The 15,835-nt window shown below is 32.6% G+C and overlaps 1 protein-coding gene across 1 annotated transcript in view; it reads right to left on the bottom strand.

Moving 5' to 3' along the window:
• The window catches only part of SCAP (SREBP cleavage activating protein), an 84,586-nt gene that overhangs the window by 39,019 nt on the left and 29,732 nt on the right, over nt 1-15,835 (bottom strand). The window contains exons 13-15 of the mRNA XM_087168494.1: nt 13,185-13,288; nt 6,797-6,959; nt 3,329-3,419 (exon numbers count right to left, since the gene is read on the bottom strand). Coding sequence (XP_087024620.1) covers nt 3,329-3,419; nt 6,797-6,959; nt 13,185-13,288 — 358 coding nt within the window. The remainder of the gene's footprint in view (nt 1-3,328; nt 3,420-6,796; nt 6,960-13,184; nt 13,289-15,835) is intronic.

The raw sequence follows: 15,835 nt of genomic DNA, 5'->3' as shown, positions 1-15,835 counted from the left end.
ATTTGATGTAATCTTTGGCCCTCCAGAACGTGTGCGATCAACGTAGAGTCCTGTTTCATCACCTTTTAATTGTAGAATGAACGCATGCTAATGAAACATTTTCTAATGCAGCGATTTTGTCTATAGTGTGACCTGCTTTTCTTAAAGATACTATAGCTGCACATTTTTCAGTTGATATTTCTTTTCTAGGAGACATATTTAAAACGCTGCTTCAAATAAAATAATTTAATACTAAAAAAATTAGTCAATGAAATTTTACAGTACATTCTTCAAATTAACAATAAACATCGTTTCGTTTGCAAGAACAAACAAATTTTCGATGAAATGTGACTGTTCGGTCTTAAGCGAAACGCCATTGTAATAAATAGGAATTTATTGGAGTTTTTTTTGTATCAATACTTTTTAAAGAAGGGTTATTTTTCAATAGATGGCACCACTAGATAAAATTTAAATGCAATCAAAATTATGATATTTCATGAGAAATTTTTTTTGATCCTTTTAAAATGGGATTTTTGGGGTAGATTGTGGATATAAATTGTATTAACATTTAAGGAGGTTTTGATTATCACTTTTATGGCGTATTAGTGGGTTTGTAGCTGGTTTTTCTTATGGATCTTTTTTTTTGTTCTGACGTGCACTGGATGCAGGATGACTTTTGAGCGAGTAAACAGGTCAGTATGGATTATTTCGTCTTGATGAAAAAAGTATAAGAGGCGTGAAGAGTGGCTGAAAAAGCAGGACGACGGGAGTGCGGATCGTGCCCGATGGAAGGTTGGGTTGAAACATCACCGCTGACAGGATCTATCATGGCTACTAGAAGTGTGTTCTGAGCCGGTATCATCGAGAATGAGTTTAGATATAGCTGGAGTCTCGGAGTGAGTTGATCTAGGCTGAAATGCTGAAAGGTTGATGTTTGGAAAGAGTCTCTGGATGCCGCAACTAAGTACGCAACATTGGTCGGATGAGCTGTTGCCTGGAAGAAAGTTGATCTGAAGCCTCAGAACAGTTGACGGGAAGTGATAGACTGAATGTCGCTAAGTTCAAGACGGTTGGCAAGAATTCAGCGTTCCTCGGCAGAAAATCGAATGTTTCTAAAGAACTGAATGGCGGTCGGAAAGTCGAAGTTCTCCTAGTCCACAAGTCTAGCTGCAAGCCCGGTGGGCGTTCCAGAAGGTGATCTGCAAGTTCCTTTTGTATTTATAAACTCTAATTTCTTACCTTTTTAGTAACTTTTTAGAAGAGCATTTTATTTCGTATTTTAAATTATTTCTATCAGGTGTTAAGATACCTATTTTAAGATGAGCCTTGGATATTTAATTTTAATTATCTGTTGTAGGAATATAATGACCTAAAGTTTAAATGTTTCTTGTAAATTTAGAATAAGCTAGGATTTTCATTTCATAAATGTCTCTTTTAGTGTGAATTAATTGAATGTGGTGCATATGAAATTTAAAAGTGCTTTTTATCGAAAAGTTTTATCTTGAGTATAACCATTTGGAAATTTAAAAGTCTATAAATTGGAAATTTTAGTGCACATGAAGGCATCTGGAAATGATTGAAGTTGTGTTTGTTGAAAATTTATAGTTATAATAAAATTTAATTTTTATTGTTAAATGTTTCATGTAATTCATTAGTTATTTGTCTATTTTTGAACCTGGGTAACTGTTACCAAAATTCAATTAAAAGATCACAGCCTTGCCAAAGTTTGAAGGGTAACGGTACACCATCTGTTGTAATTGTTTCCAACTAGTCAGTTGCTCTTGAACTTTTGTTTGAGCCAGTTGGGCTACCATTACAATAGTGCAGTGATTTTGGTTTGATCATTTACAATTGTTAAATAAAGTATTGTTTGTTTAACTTCTAGCATTCAATGAAACAGCGCATTGTGTACAATCGTGTACAGTGACATATATGAGATATTTTTTTAATTATATTCATAATTAATTCTTTGTAATAACAATAATTACAATAATGAATAAGAATATTTGTTTTATAATAAATATTAATTATTTGAAAATATAGAAAACATTAAAACTAAAAAGTTCTTTGGTGCAAGATGTATAGAACAAAAATCGAGAAAAGTACACATGTTCTTTAAAATTCTATAACTTAGTAAAAAAAAATCAAATCGATCTAAAATTTTGAGGGCTTACATAGAACGGTCCAAATAACTATTTTCCATTAACAGAAAGTACAAAAATATTTTTTTGCAAGTTTGGTAAGTGTTAACAAATTTTTTCATCATAAAAACAACCCATGATGAAAAGCTGGATTCAGTTCGCAAAAAACAAAGTATTGCAATTTGATCATATGGAACTAACTGTAGATGGTTCACTTTAGAACATATCAAATTTTCATGCAATTTGAGTGATTTTTCGCAGTTCTATGAACATTTGAATTTAGATCTTTTCTTTGCAAATTTCAAAATTTTCGCAAACTTTCGACTGATAGTGTAAATACAAACTATTAATAACATTTCATTTCCAGTACCTATTACCTACCAACTAACAACCTACCATTAATGATGTGTAAAATCAATACAAAAAATTTATTTATCTTTAAAAAAAATTTCCTAGCCCTAAATGGTTTGATAATAAACTATATTTTATTAATTAAATTAATAACTTGTTAAGTAAATATTCAAATTATATTAATTAAAATATATATTTAACCGCTAATTAAGTTAAATATTTAATGTTAAAATTAAATTTTTACTATATTTTACTTTGATTATAAATATGATTATATATATGATTTAAATTAAAATCTTGCAGTTATGCATTTTCATTAATTCACAAAGAATAACAAATTATTATTTTATGTAACAGAATAAAAATAAAACTGCCCTCTTAGTAATTTAGAACTTTATACTTTTAATGAAATTTTATCAAATCACCATTTGTAGAAAAGGTGATATAAACCAGGAATTGAAATCTTACTATAACAAACTTTTATTTTTTATCAAGGGTAAATTATACCTAATTCTTGATTCTTCTTAAAAACTCTTCGCGTTATCAAATTAATAAGCGAAACTATTTGCGATATCAAAGTAAAATAATTTTTTTTTAAATTATTTTAATTAATAATTTAAAATATCTATAAAAAAAGAGAGAGGTATAGTAAAAAGTACCAGTCATCTTTTTATAAATAAAGATTGAAACAAACGGCCTAAACAATTAATTGGGTGCAAATCTTTTTAATTAAAGGAATAATTAAAATTTTAATGATACAAAATAGGTTCAATATAACAAAATAAGTTCAATGAAATTATTTAAAGTATTTTAAAGTAAAATTTGTCGATTGCATAAATATTAAAATAAAAGGATACCTTGTTTGGAAACTAAAGTTGAATTTCCAGTATACCGTTCAACTATTCCTGAACTATAAACCAACAAAAATATCCAAAGCACAAGACAGATCTGAAAAATAATAATAATTAATAGTTATAATATTGAAATGTATCTTATCAAGCTTATATAAATACATCAATCTATTAAGACTTTTTTTTTTGCCAGCGAAAAACAATTTACTTTGATGGAATTTACTTTACTGTGATAACTATATTATTCTCTCGACCTATTTAATGCACCTATTTTAATTACTCAGGTTTTCCTTTTTCCATAAGACACAACATTTCATTGGGACTATTTTGCAAGATTTTCCCTAATTTTTATTCAGAAGCACTTCCATTTTATGTTACTTGGATGATTGTTCTCTTGCCATAAGTATAATTTGCTCTTTTTAAATTCCGTGCCAGTCTGCCCAGCTCACTTGAGTGTCATTGTGATATATATATATATATATATATATATATATATATATATATATTCTCCTTAATTGTTTTTAGAAGGGTGGCCCACCCCGCAAGCCTTTTGTTCTTATATATGCGCCCTCCTCGCCCTTTTTGTAAAAAAAAAATCTACCATCCCTTAGAAACATTACCTTTTTATTTTATTTTTTAGGAAAAGGTTGCTTTCTTAACCATCTGTTTTAATGAAAAGTTCATGTCTGATTTATTTAGATACTGATAGTTATTTTATTTTAAATTTCATTCCCTAATTTTAGTAAGATTTTTCTTATGATGTCTAGTTAATATTTGCATGATATTCGTCCTCAGAGATATTTACATCTTTTATTTGAGGGGTATATTGATTTTAAATTTTAACATTATTTTTTTTTTTTTAATAAATAGCTTTAATTTAAAAATGCATCTTTGAATGCTTATTTATTTATTTTCTCATAATTTTCAGTTTAAAATATGCTGTTGTTTGAAACAAGTTATTGTTTGAAACTGAATGAGAATAACTTTGTGAAACATACACATAAAATAGCATAAAAAGTTAATTTAAAAATTGAAGATTGAATTCAGTTATTATTATTATTATATAATATTACACATTTTGATGATCATATAATATTATATGATCTTGATATTGATGGTCTTTTTAACGGTGGTGAGTGCCCTTTCAAAACTCAAAGTACCCTTTCCTGTGAGGAAGTGTTCCCTTCCCTTTTTTATTCATAGGGAGAACTCTGATATATATATATATACAGTGAAGCCTCCGTTAAGCGGACACTCATGGGACCAAAAAATTTGTCCATTTATGAGAGTTGTCCGTTTACGGGAAGGGTATATAACGAAATTTAACAACGTAAATTGTTTTTAGAATATTCTCAAAGATGTATAAATAATTAAATAATATCTACAAGGATACTGTAAATATCTACAAGAATATTTATTTAAACAATAAGAAAGATAAAAAAGAATATATAAAGAAGTTTGATATAAATACATAATTCTGGATGTAGCTACGGATAAATAAATAAATAAATATAATTTTCCCATTAGCATAGATACTCAAGTTAGACATATGATACCAAATAGGAGTGTACTGTCCTCAGTCCGCTTCAATTATTAGGTTCACATCGCCTTACACCTACTTATCATTTGATAGGGAACATGGTTAATACCTTCTTGGAAAATAAACCTCCCATGATTCACAGAAGAAAAAGAAATGCATACCTGTAAGTCATGAGGACCTATGGAGGTGATTATTCACAATTGATCAGCTATCAAGTGTCTGTATAAATGTTTCATTTATATAAACACCTCAAAGATTATGCTTCTGTTCTCTTTTTTTTTACCCCAATTGTGTTAAATACAGTCTTTAAACTGATAAGAAAATTAAAGAAATTTTCAATGGGGAAGAAGCATTGAAAGAAGTCATTTCAACTTGAGGGGTCTCATAACCTGTGTGGTCCAGATGAAAAGATCAAAAGATGCCGATGTCAGAATTATTTCAGAAGTGCAGTACCATTTTCTCTCCTTTCTTTACAAAGATAAGGCAAGGTGACAGGAGAAAGATTGATTTTTCGGTGGTGAACCGCATGGATTTATGCATTGTTGAATGAAGCTGGCATTAATCAATTTTTATTTCACAATTGAATATTTGTAATTTTTATTAAATACGAATGTTCTGGTGTTTGTTAAAATCAAAAACCTTTTATCCAGAGAATCCACTGTGTGTAGATATTGTTTCATGCATTTATGAATATTTTCAGTTTTGTTTTGGGATAATGGCCATTTTGCTTTGGTCACATGGAAAAGCTTCCGAAGAAAAAAAAATAGTTAGCACGATTTGAATCCATCTAACCAAAAAGTACTAATAAGGTAAATACCGATTCAGATAAAATTGAATTCAATATTCAGGGTATCTGCTACATTTCAGATTTTCAAATTCATGACTTTTCATGACTAATTGCAAGAATTTTTCATGACTTAACGAAGTCACTACTTTCTCCGACAAAAACATAACAATAAATTTGAAAAAGCACTATAAGAACATTAATTGAAATGATAGGTATAACCAAAACTGTTATACTCTGCATCTTTATATTTATAGATTTCAAATTTAAAAAACAGATTAAAGAAAGAGTTGAAGCAATAAAATGGCTGAAAAAATACAAAAGCAAATTTTTTTTCCTGCAGAATTTTATTCTAAAGATACTTTTCATGTTCATCGGAAAGGAAAGAAATACTCCTGATTTTTCTGTTCTTACTTCGGAATAAGAAAAATTCACCAATGACTGGTGTTTAATAAATTTTCACTTAGTGGACTGTAAAAACTAATTATTTTATTTATTTCCATGCACACTCATTTCACTATTACAAAAGTACGTCTGCACATTTGTGAAGTGTTTTGAACATTGTTGATTTTTTGTAAACACGAATAAATGCCGCTGGGCAGAACAACTGGCTTGCTTCAGCTAGAATTTTAAATTGATAACATAAAAAAAAATAATAATGATAAAAATTCTGAAATCACAGAAGTTTAAAAGAAAATTCGCTCTAGAAATGTTTTTTCTTTCAATTTTTTGAAAGAGCAGCGTAATTTTTAAAGAGCATGATAAGAACATTTTATATTTTTAAAAAATATGGCTGTAAGTGGGGATTTTGTTACAAATTCAGATATTCGGAACAGCATGAAATTTGGGGGGGGGGGGTACCATTTTAAAAATTAGATTTTTTAGCAACCTAAATCCAAGACTTTCCATGCTTTTTTTTTTAAAAAAAAAAGTTAAAATCATGACATTTCATGGCAAATTTTGTCCAATACCGAAATTCATAACTTTCCATAATTTCTCATGACTTTCCAGGCGCGCAGATAACTATATTTAACTAGCCTTTAAAAACTATTTTTTATTTGTAAGATCATAATTCAAAAAAAGATGTGCAAGTTTTAAAATTTAAGGCAATTAAATGTAAGCAATAAGAACAATAAATTAATCAACATACCATTAATCCTCTTTGTACCATTCTAGTTCTTGCCCAAAAATAAATGAATTTCATTCTTTTGGACAATTTTCCCAGCGTTGGAACTGCAGGAGGTGCAAAGATTTTAGCTGAAGTGTTTGGAGGTTTCAATGAAATATTTACATCATTATTCACTTGAACAAACCTAGATTTTAAATAAATATTTTGATCATTACTAACTTGTTCTAGGTTCTTTTGTGTTACTATATATAATTTTACTAAACTATATAAAATTTTACTATATATAATAAACAGAAATAAAAGTATTTTTAATTATATTAAAAATAATTATTTAAACATATGGAAATAACTCTTGGGTTGAATTGCAATGAAAGAATTAAGTTTTTCTTGCGCTCACTAGAATACAGTAAAACAATTACCGACAATAGATCTCTAAAAAAAACATTTTTTATCGTATCCCTAATTGAAACAAACTCTAGTGACTTACAACTGACTTGATGTCTGCTGAGCAGTTAATAGTACACATATCAATGTCTGCACTGCGAGTATAACATTTTGTTTTCTTTAATATTTTATTAAAAAAAATATTTGTTTATTAATTTGCATAACACATTTTGCAATTCTTACATTTCTAATCAATACTTAACAATAGGGAAGTAAAATACAATCCAATAACAGAAAGCTACTAAACTGTAATACCTATTACACTGGTTATCATAAATTAAGGAAAATTCACAAAAATCGCGATAACTCAAGAAATTACACATGGAATTTTATGAAACTTACCCACAATATACAACACATAGTAAGGTATTAAACAACATAAAAAGAAATTATCAGACATTAATAGTAGTATAGAAATTAGCACATGTATAAAATAAACAAATTGGAAGTATCGGTTTGCAATAGAAAAAGTACCTTTAATATGGAATATGATTGCCTCTAGAAGCAATACAGCACAAACAGCGATGTGTGATGCTTTCAATTATGCGGTCTATCAGTTCAATAGGAAGTGAGAGCCATTGCTCTTGTAAAGCAGTTGCAAGCGTGGCAAGGGTCTGAGGGGGCGGATTGATGGCAGATACACGCCTCCCTAGAGCATCCCAAACGTGCTCGATAGGATTCAAGTCCGGGGATCGAGCTGGCCACTCCATGCGAGTAATTGTTTCCTGTTGAAGATAATCATCAACAATGCGAGCTCTGTGTGGTCTTGCATTATCGTCCTGTAACAGGAAGCAATCACCAATTGCCCCGGCATATGGGCGCACATAAGCATCAAGGATGTTGTCTCGATAAACCTGAGCATTCACGGTTCCCCTTGGAAAGACATGGAGGTATGTGCGCCCTCCTAAGGATATGCCTCCCCAAACACAGACACTGCCTCTTCCGTATGCATCTCTTTCACGGATGTTTGATGGATGATAACGGGTCCCAGGTTCTCTCCATATCAAATAACGTCTACTGTCACTTTCTAGACTAAACCTGGACTCATCCGTAAAGAGAACAGGCCTCCATTGATCTGACGTCCAGTGGACATGTTGTCGGGCCCACTGCAAACGGTCTCTCCTATGGCGTGATGTGAGCGGCACGCAAATGGCTGGTCGTCTCGCATACAGACCACCTTCGTGGAGCCTTCTGCGCACAGTTGACGTTGACACCAACCTTCCGGTGGCTGCAGCAAGAGAGGATCTAAGATGTGTCGGAGTAGCGGTTCTATTCCTGCGTGCACTTAATGTCAAATATCGGTCATCGGCACTGGTCGTAACAGTTGGCCGTCCTTGACTGAACCTCCTAGATGCCGAATCTGTGGTTTGAAATTGCCTCCAAAGTCTATGAACCACAGATGGACTCACATTTAGCCATCTGGCCACTTCTGATTGACTCTGCCCTGCCTCTAGTCTCCCGATGGCTCTCCATCGTAGTTCTTCAGGCAAATGATGCCTAGAGGTCATTATTACGAATTGGCTATCTCAGATTTTCAATGTCGCAATCACAGTAAAATTTGTGTGCTTTCTCTCAAACTTGGACTTTTATGCTCCAGGCAGATGACGTAAGCCGAGTGCAGCGCCACTAATTTGCATATTGCAATTTTACTCAGCTACTCTTAGTGGACAACATATGCAAATTTTGCACGGTTTGGCTTACTTTTGAAAGAGTTATCGCTATTTTTGTGATTTTTCCTTAATTTATGATAACCAGTGTAAATTATTTCATAATTTAATAATATATATATATATATACAGTAAAACCTCGCTACAACAATATTTTGGGGACCCAATAAATATATTGTTGTAAAGGGATATATTGTTATATCAAGGTCCTACATACTTAGGGGACACAATAAGTTTTTTTTTTATATATGTGTTAACTATAAATGTATTTATATATTATGCACAAAAATTAACTTGCATAGTGTTAAATACGGTTAAATATTAAAACCAATTGAAATAAATGTAGACAGTAAGATCGTAAATATACCTGAAAACCGCTTTTATTGAAAATAATCTGATATTTTTGTTTGTTTATTCATTTTTTGAACTGTCAAGTCAACCAACAAAGTAAGTAAGCATTGAGTCCAAAGTATGAAAATGATTTTTGTTTGTGAATGATGCTCCACCCACCCTCTACCGAAAAAAATTCTCTTTCATGTGTTAATGTGTGATGTTTGTGGTCATTTGTGACTCATGATCAGCTTTTAACATAAAGGAAATGAAATCAGATAGGAATGTTACATCTGTGACTTCTTAAGAAATGAGGGAGGTAATTCTAAGAATGGAAGCTCTTAGGGTGGTCAGCAGTGAGTCTTCTCTTGTCAGAAAAAAAAATGGAAAAATGGCAAAAGATGATAAAATAGGATTTTTACAATATTTGAAAATCAATAACAAATGGAGAAAATAAGATTGAAATTTGGAAAAAAAAATCATTTTACAGGGATTTATTGCTTCAGAGAACATCATAATATTGAGAGGAGCATTACATTAATTCATATACAAGTTTGCCGGGACCACGAAACATTATCCTAATAACGAGAGTTATTGTAGTATTGTATATCGTAGTAGTGAGAGTTCACTGTATATATGTATACATATTATGTGTGTGTGTATATACATCGATACATGTATATCATATAGATCTATTTATATACATACCCTCCAACTGCTACAGAAACCTCCAACTGCTAGTTTCAGAAATCTTCTTTTCAGACGGTAGCAAAATTAATGTCTTAATATTTAAAAAAAATTTATTTTAGCGTAACTTGTCCACTATTACTTATAAAAGTGCAGGCCATATGGCTAGATTCTTAAGTTCTGATAAAAGTTTTAAGAGAGATCCATTTGCTTTAAAAATTTCAACTTTGGTTCGCTACCACTAGAAAGAATTATTTTCAAAATCTTCATAAGTTGGAGGGTATGTATATATATATATTATAAATATAACAAAGTCAAAAAGGACAAAAAGAAAAAAGAGAAAAATAGAGAAAATTATGAACATTAATTAGTTATACTAGAGGGCTCCAGCCCCTGCTCACTACCGCTCGCCAACCCCCGATAATTGCTACGCAATTACATTTTTGTTCAATTTGCGAACAAACTTAAAGTCGTTTTCCTGGAGATTAGCTGGCAGTTTTTCTGCAGCAACATCACATAGAGAGAATATGATAGGATTGTAAAATGTCAGAGGAACTTATTATCAACATTATAAACTTATATAAAGCGATTTCAATACAAACAATATTATAAACTTATATAAAGCGAGGAAGCAATATTACTTAACACATTACTATAGGGCATTAGCCGGAGATTAATCTCCGTATCTGACGCAAGCGGGGTAGAGCTGAACTCAAATCATTGTTAATCTTATAGGACGCTTCCTATATAGTGCTTTATCCCCCTCCCAGTAATTTAAATTTTAAATTAAAAACAATTAAAACCTGATGAAAAAAAACTTTACAAAAATTACAAACAAATTAAAACATGTAATACTAATAAGTTGATTCTAAGTAATATTTCAAAAGCAAATACCATTGCAAGTAATTGATCAATTAACTTCAAGACTGTCAACTGACAAAATATTTTAGTTTCAATCAGAAGTATTCGTAAGTACACCAAGGTATTCGTTTTTATTTAAACGTCTTAGACTTTTCAACGTTTCTTCGCCGCGCATTCCGCCGTCGCGTATTGATAGCACTACGATTATTTTCCCGTTAATTTTGTGCAGCTAAATCATGCTCAGCTCTATGCCGCTGTTGATATCGCATAAGATATTCACGGCGGCGATTCATTTTTTATAAAAGATATAAGCATTTTAAAGTAAACTCTGTTCAATATATTTCGATAATTTGGAATGCGAATAGTTTTTTGAGAGAGTGTTGATTCGCATTTCCAATAACTCTACCTGATTTATCAAAGCTATTAAAATATATTGGAATTCTAAAATAAATAACTGCGTTCTATCAAAACAAACATTTGGGTAGACTATATTTGAGGGTGCCCCTTGATTCTCGCCAAGTTGATATCGCGGTTGATCACCAAGCTGGGAGATGTTGAAACCCAATCGTGATTCTGATTGGTTTAGATTTTAGCGTTATTTTTAAATGTTTAACGGTATATGTAATTTCAGAGGTTCGTTAGTTCCACGTTGGATACTGGCTGGTAAGGTTACTTTTGAATCTGATCAATAAGACCGAAGGTATGTGGGCAGTCATAAAGAGAGATTTAAGAAAAAATATCAAAGCTGGTCCGGTATTACAGACGCAATTTTCGATTCGTATTTCGTCGAATTTATGTGGCGATGGAGGTACACAGATTCAATTCATGATAAATTTAGACAGTATCTAACTGTTATTAGATAATTCTGTGCACCTAAATCTGAGAATATTCAAGCTCAATGAAGAAATGAGTTGTTTTTTTTTTACTTTTCCTCTGTGCCTACTCCATTAATTTTTGCTTCGATTCAAAATCCTTTTTATTGGGTTTATTAATTTTGCTTATATTGGGTTCACTGCAAGTTTTGTCCGATGTTTTGTTGAAATTTTCCAATGTTTTATTGAAATATCATTATATTTTGAATGCCATTCCTGTTACCATGGTGTTCCGCGCAAACAGGAATAGCGCCAAACATAAGTAGCCAATTTCGCCAAGGGGCACCCTTAAAAATATTATTCCCAACATTTTATTATAAAACTTTAGAACAACTATCTTTTTACATTGGCACTCAAAATTGTTAATAAACACTGGATAATATTGCGTTAATGACACTTTTATCTAATGACGTCATAAACAATCGTTTGCATGAAGTTTAGGTCATAATAATCATATATAATTGTTTGCATAAATAATCGTTCGGTCTTTTTATAGCTTTACGTAACAAGTGTGAAATTTGTTTTTTGTTTGGAATGCCGATGTTATAATTTTGTTGTTGAGTTCATAAATCTTCCTTTTTATAAACGTTATAGTAGAATTTTCTTAATTATTTGATTCAAAGTCCTCTGAGTTTTATTTGAGGTCAGTTTGTATTTTGTATTTTTTTACAGCATTATTAAAAATTATTACCTTTTCACATACATGCGTTCTCAATTTTGATTGGCTGTTTTGTGCATTACTAACCAGAAGTCTTCTGTGATTGGCTATGTGTTATCATTCCACTCTCTTCTTATATATAAATATATATATATATATATATATATATATATATATATATATATATATATATATATATATATATATATATATATATATATATATATATATACAGTAAAAAAGTTAAAAATTGAAAAGCATAAAAAGTATCAATCAAAATACTTTTTAGAATATAAATTATGTTACAGCAATGAATTGCAAAATTTTGAAAAAATTATATCTACATTAACCCTTTGCAAATACTGGTACAACTGATGGACCAGAATAACAGGTTTTAATAAGAGCTGCAAGCAAAAGCTTAATTTAAGGTGCTAATGAAAATTTCCAATACATTAAACAGAGCTGTGTCAGTCAGGGGAAAGAACATTCGCCATCCAATGAGCTGAACCGGGTTCAAATGAACCGTGGTTTTCCTCCCCATGTAACGCAAATGCGTGTTATTCTTATCAAAATGACCTAAACGAAGCCAAATTTCTCCCAATATTTGATCCAGAAGTTCTCTTGTCTTCTGGGTTGGTTTGAAAATTACAAGGATACAGAGTTGAACATTAGTACTCATAAACTGTATACTTGACTGAATATCCAGTCAGGTGTTCAATGATGGTTATAAAATACATTAAAGAGGAGGGGGAAAACCTAAATTACAAATTTTAATAAAGAGTACAGAGTGTATCAGTAGACATGTAATTTCAGAAAATAGCATATTGCTAATAATAATCCTAATCATTTCACATAAAAAACAGCTTTGGAAAATAAAATAAAAAAGATACCTGAGATGTGACATCCTAATATTTTTATCATCTGTAGTTCTACCACTCTGATTAGATCTGATACTTGATACTTCACGGATGCAATTCCTTTGAAGATCAGTAACCTAATTATGTGACGAGAAAAATTTTATAAGAATTCAAATATTTTATATATGTATAATAAACTGCTGTTTGTAGAAAATGCAACACCATGAAGGAATCATCAGAATCAAATGAAATTCGCAGCAAATGTCAATTATAGGATATTATGCAAATTAATAAAGTTTCAGAGCCATCGCGCGTGCGTGGCGCGCGCAGCGCCCTCTGAATTGATGCTGAAAGCGTATAAATAAAGTGCTGTAGCGGGACGTTGAAAATAGTCCATGATTATTTGTTAGTGGCAAACGTTTAGTGAGACCTGAGTATGCCTCCACGACGGAAGAATAAGAAATTCAAGCAACTTACGGAGTTTGAACGAGGGAGGATAATCGGCCTTCGAGAAGGAGGATTTTCCTATCGCGCAATAGCAGCTCGTATGCAGCGGAACAGTTCCACAGTGATGCGAGTTTGGAAGCAGTGGACCGACGAGCACCGAACAACTCGAAAAACAGGCACTGGACGACAGAAGGTGACGTCAGAGCGCGATGATCGACACCTGCTCCGCATGGCGGTGAATGATCGCACAGCTTCCTCCAGGCAGCTGGCAGCACATTGGTCTACTGCTACAGGTGTACAATTGTCGGCTTCGTCAATTCGGCGTCGTCTGCTGCGCCGTGGATTGCGTGCAAGGGTGCCATTATACAGGATTCCCCTCACGGCGGATCATCGACGGCTGCGTCGGCAGTGGACTCTTGAGCACAGAGACTGGCGAGCTGATTGGCACCAAGTTGTCTTTTCAGATGAATCACGCTTCAATTTGTGGACCCATGATGGCCGTGTTCGTGTTAGACGTTATGCCGGTCAACGCTGCCTTCCTGAGTGTATTATTGAACGACATAGTGGTCGAACACCAGGAGTTATGGTCTGGGGTGCGATTTCGTATCATGGACGATCCAATTTGATACGAATTGAGGGTAATCTCAATAGCAACAGATACGTCCGTGAAGTGCTACAGCCCGAAGTCGTTCCTTTCCTTCAAGGCATCCCTGGAGCTATCTTTCAGCAGGATAATGCACGCCCACATGTTGCGCGGACTGTTAGAGACTTCTGTTCAGCACAACGCATGCAACTTCTTCCTTGGCCTGCTTATTCGCCGGATATGTCGCCTATTGAGCACGTGTGGGATATGGTTGGTCGGCATCTCACTCGTGATCCGCGTCCTGCAGTTTCCAAAGACGAACTTTGGTTGCGCATACAAGCGATATGGAATTCTCTTCCTCAAGCAGATATTCAACATCTGTTTGACTCCATGCCACGTCGTATAGCAGCACTTATTGCAGCGCGTGGTGGCTGCACCAAATACTGATTTCGGACGCTTAATTTGTTTCTTTTGTTTTGAAAATTTCATCATTTATTTGTATCAGTACAAGTCGTTTCTGCATTAAATTTCATTTGATTCTGATGATTCTTTCATGGTGTTGCATTTTCTACAAACAGCAGTTTATTTACATATTATACAATATAAATCAAGAAAATATAACATCAATTTAAGAAAATTCAAACATGATTTCAATTTAAAAAATACAAAATTAAAAACTATGTAAGACATATATTTTGTCTAAAGTAAGAACTCCCCTAGCCATTTGACTGGACCTGAGACAGTGACTAAGGTATCGAGGTATAACTATTTCAAGTAGGGGTGTGGAGTTACTGTTTAGGGACAGATTTTGGCTCGAATCGGCGAGTGAAAGGGAATATTTATTCTTCGGTTAATAGTGTTAGCCCTAGAGTGAGGAGTAACTAGCTGCCTTGAAATGCGCTATTTTTCATTAGCAGCAGACGGCCCCAGACTTTGTGTCAGGGAGAGCTCTTACCGTAGACAAACTATAGGAAATTTAAACATGAGATTTTAATTGGAAAAATAAAAAAATAAAAACTTTGATAAGACATATAGTTTGCATAAAGTAAGAACTCCTCTAGCCATTCGTCTGGACCCGTGACGGTAACCATGGTAACAAAGTATAGCTATTTCAAGTAGGGGAGCGGGGTCACTGTTTAGGACAGGTTTTGACTCAGGTCGGTGAGATAAAGAGAATATTTTTCTTCGGTCTATTGTGTTAGCCCTATAGTGAGGAGTAGCTACACTCCCTGAAATGCACAATTCTTGTTTTCACAGCAGCAGATGGCCTCAGACTTTGTGGTGGGGGGAGTTCTTGCGGTAGACAAACCATAGAACTTTCTTAAAATTAATTAGGAAAAAGTCACAAGTAAAACATGACTTATTCCAGTACAAACAATTGTGATATGATTTTGAAGAAGAATATAAAACAGGGGTGATTGTGACACGAAGTGAAAAACTTTGAAAGTTGCAACTCGAAGAAACAATTAAACAGTATGCAAAAACTCAATAACAAGATATCGATTTATATACTATTCATATGTAATATAATTTTTTTGACTAAGATTTATAATTAAATTACATATATGAATCGCCATATTGAATTTTAAGAATGCAAAAACACAAATCGCAATATTGGATTTCTGAATCGCGTAAGTAGGAATCGTGATACATA

Source organism: Parasteatoda tepidariorum, chromosome 7 (genome assembly GCF_982258835.1).
Source record: "Parasteatoda tepidariorum strain Cologne lab strain chromosome 7, Ptep-v5.0, whole genome shotgun sequence".
Taxonomy (NCBI): domain Eukaryota; kingdom Metazoa; phylum Arthropoda; class Arachnida; order Araneae; family Theridiidae; genus Parasteatoda; species Parasteatoda tepidariorum.
The sequence above is the reverse complement of the archived record's forward strand: the minus strand, read 5'-3'. Positions and strand labels throughout refer to the sequence as shown.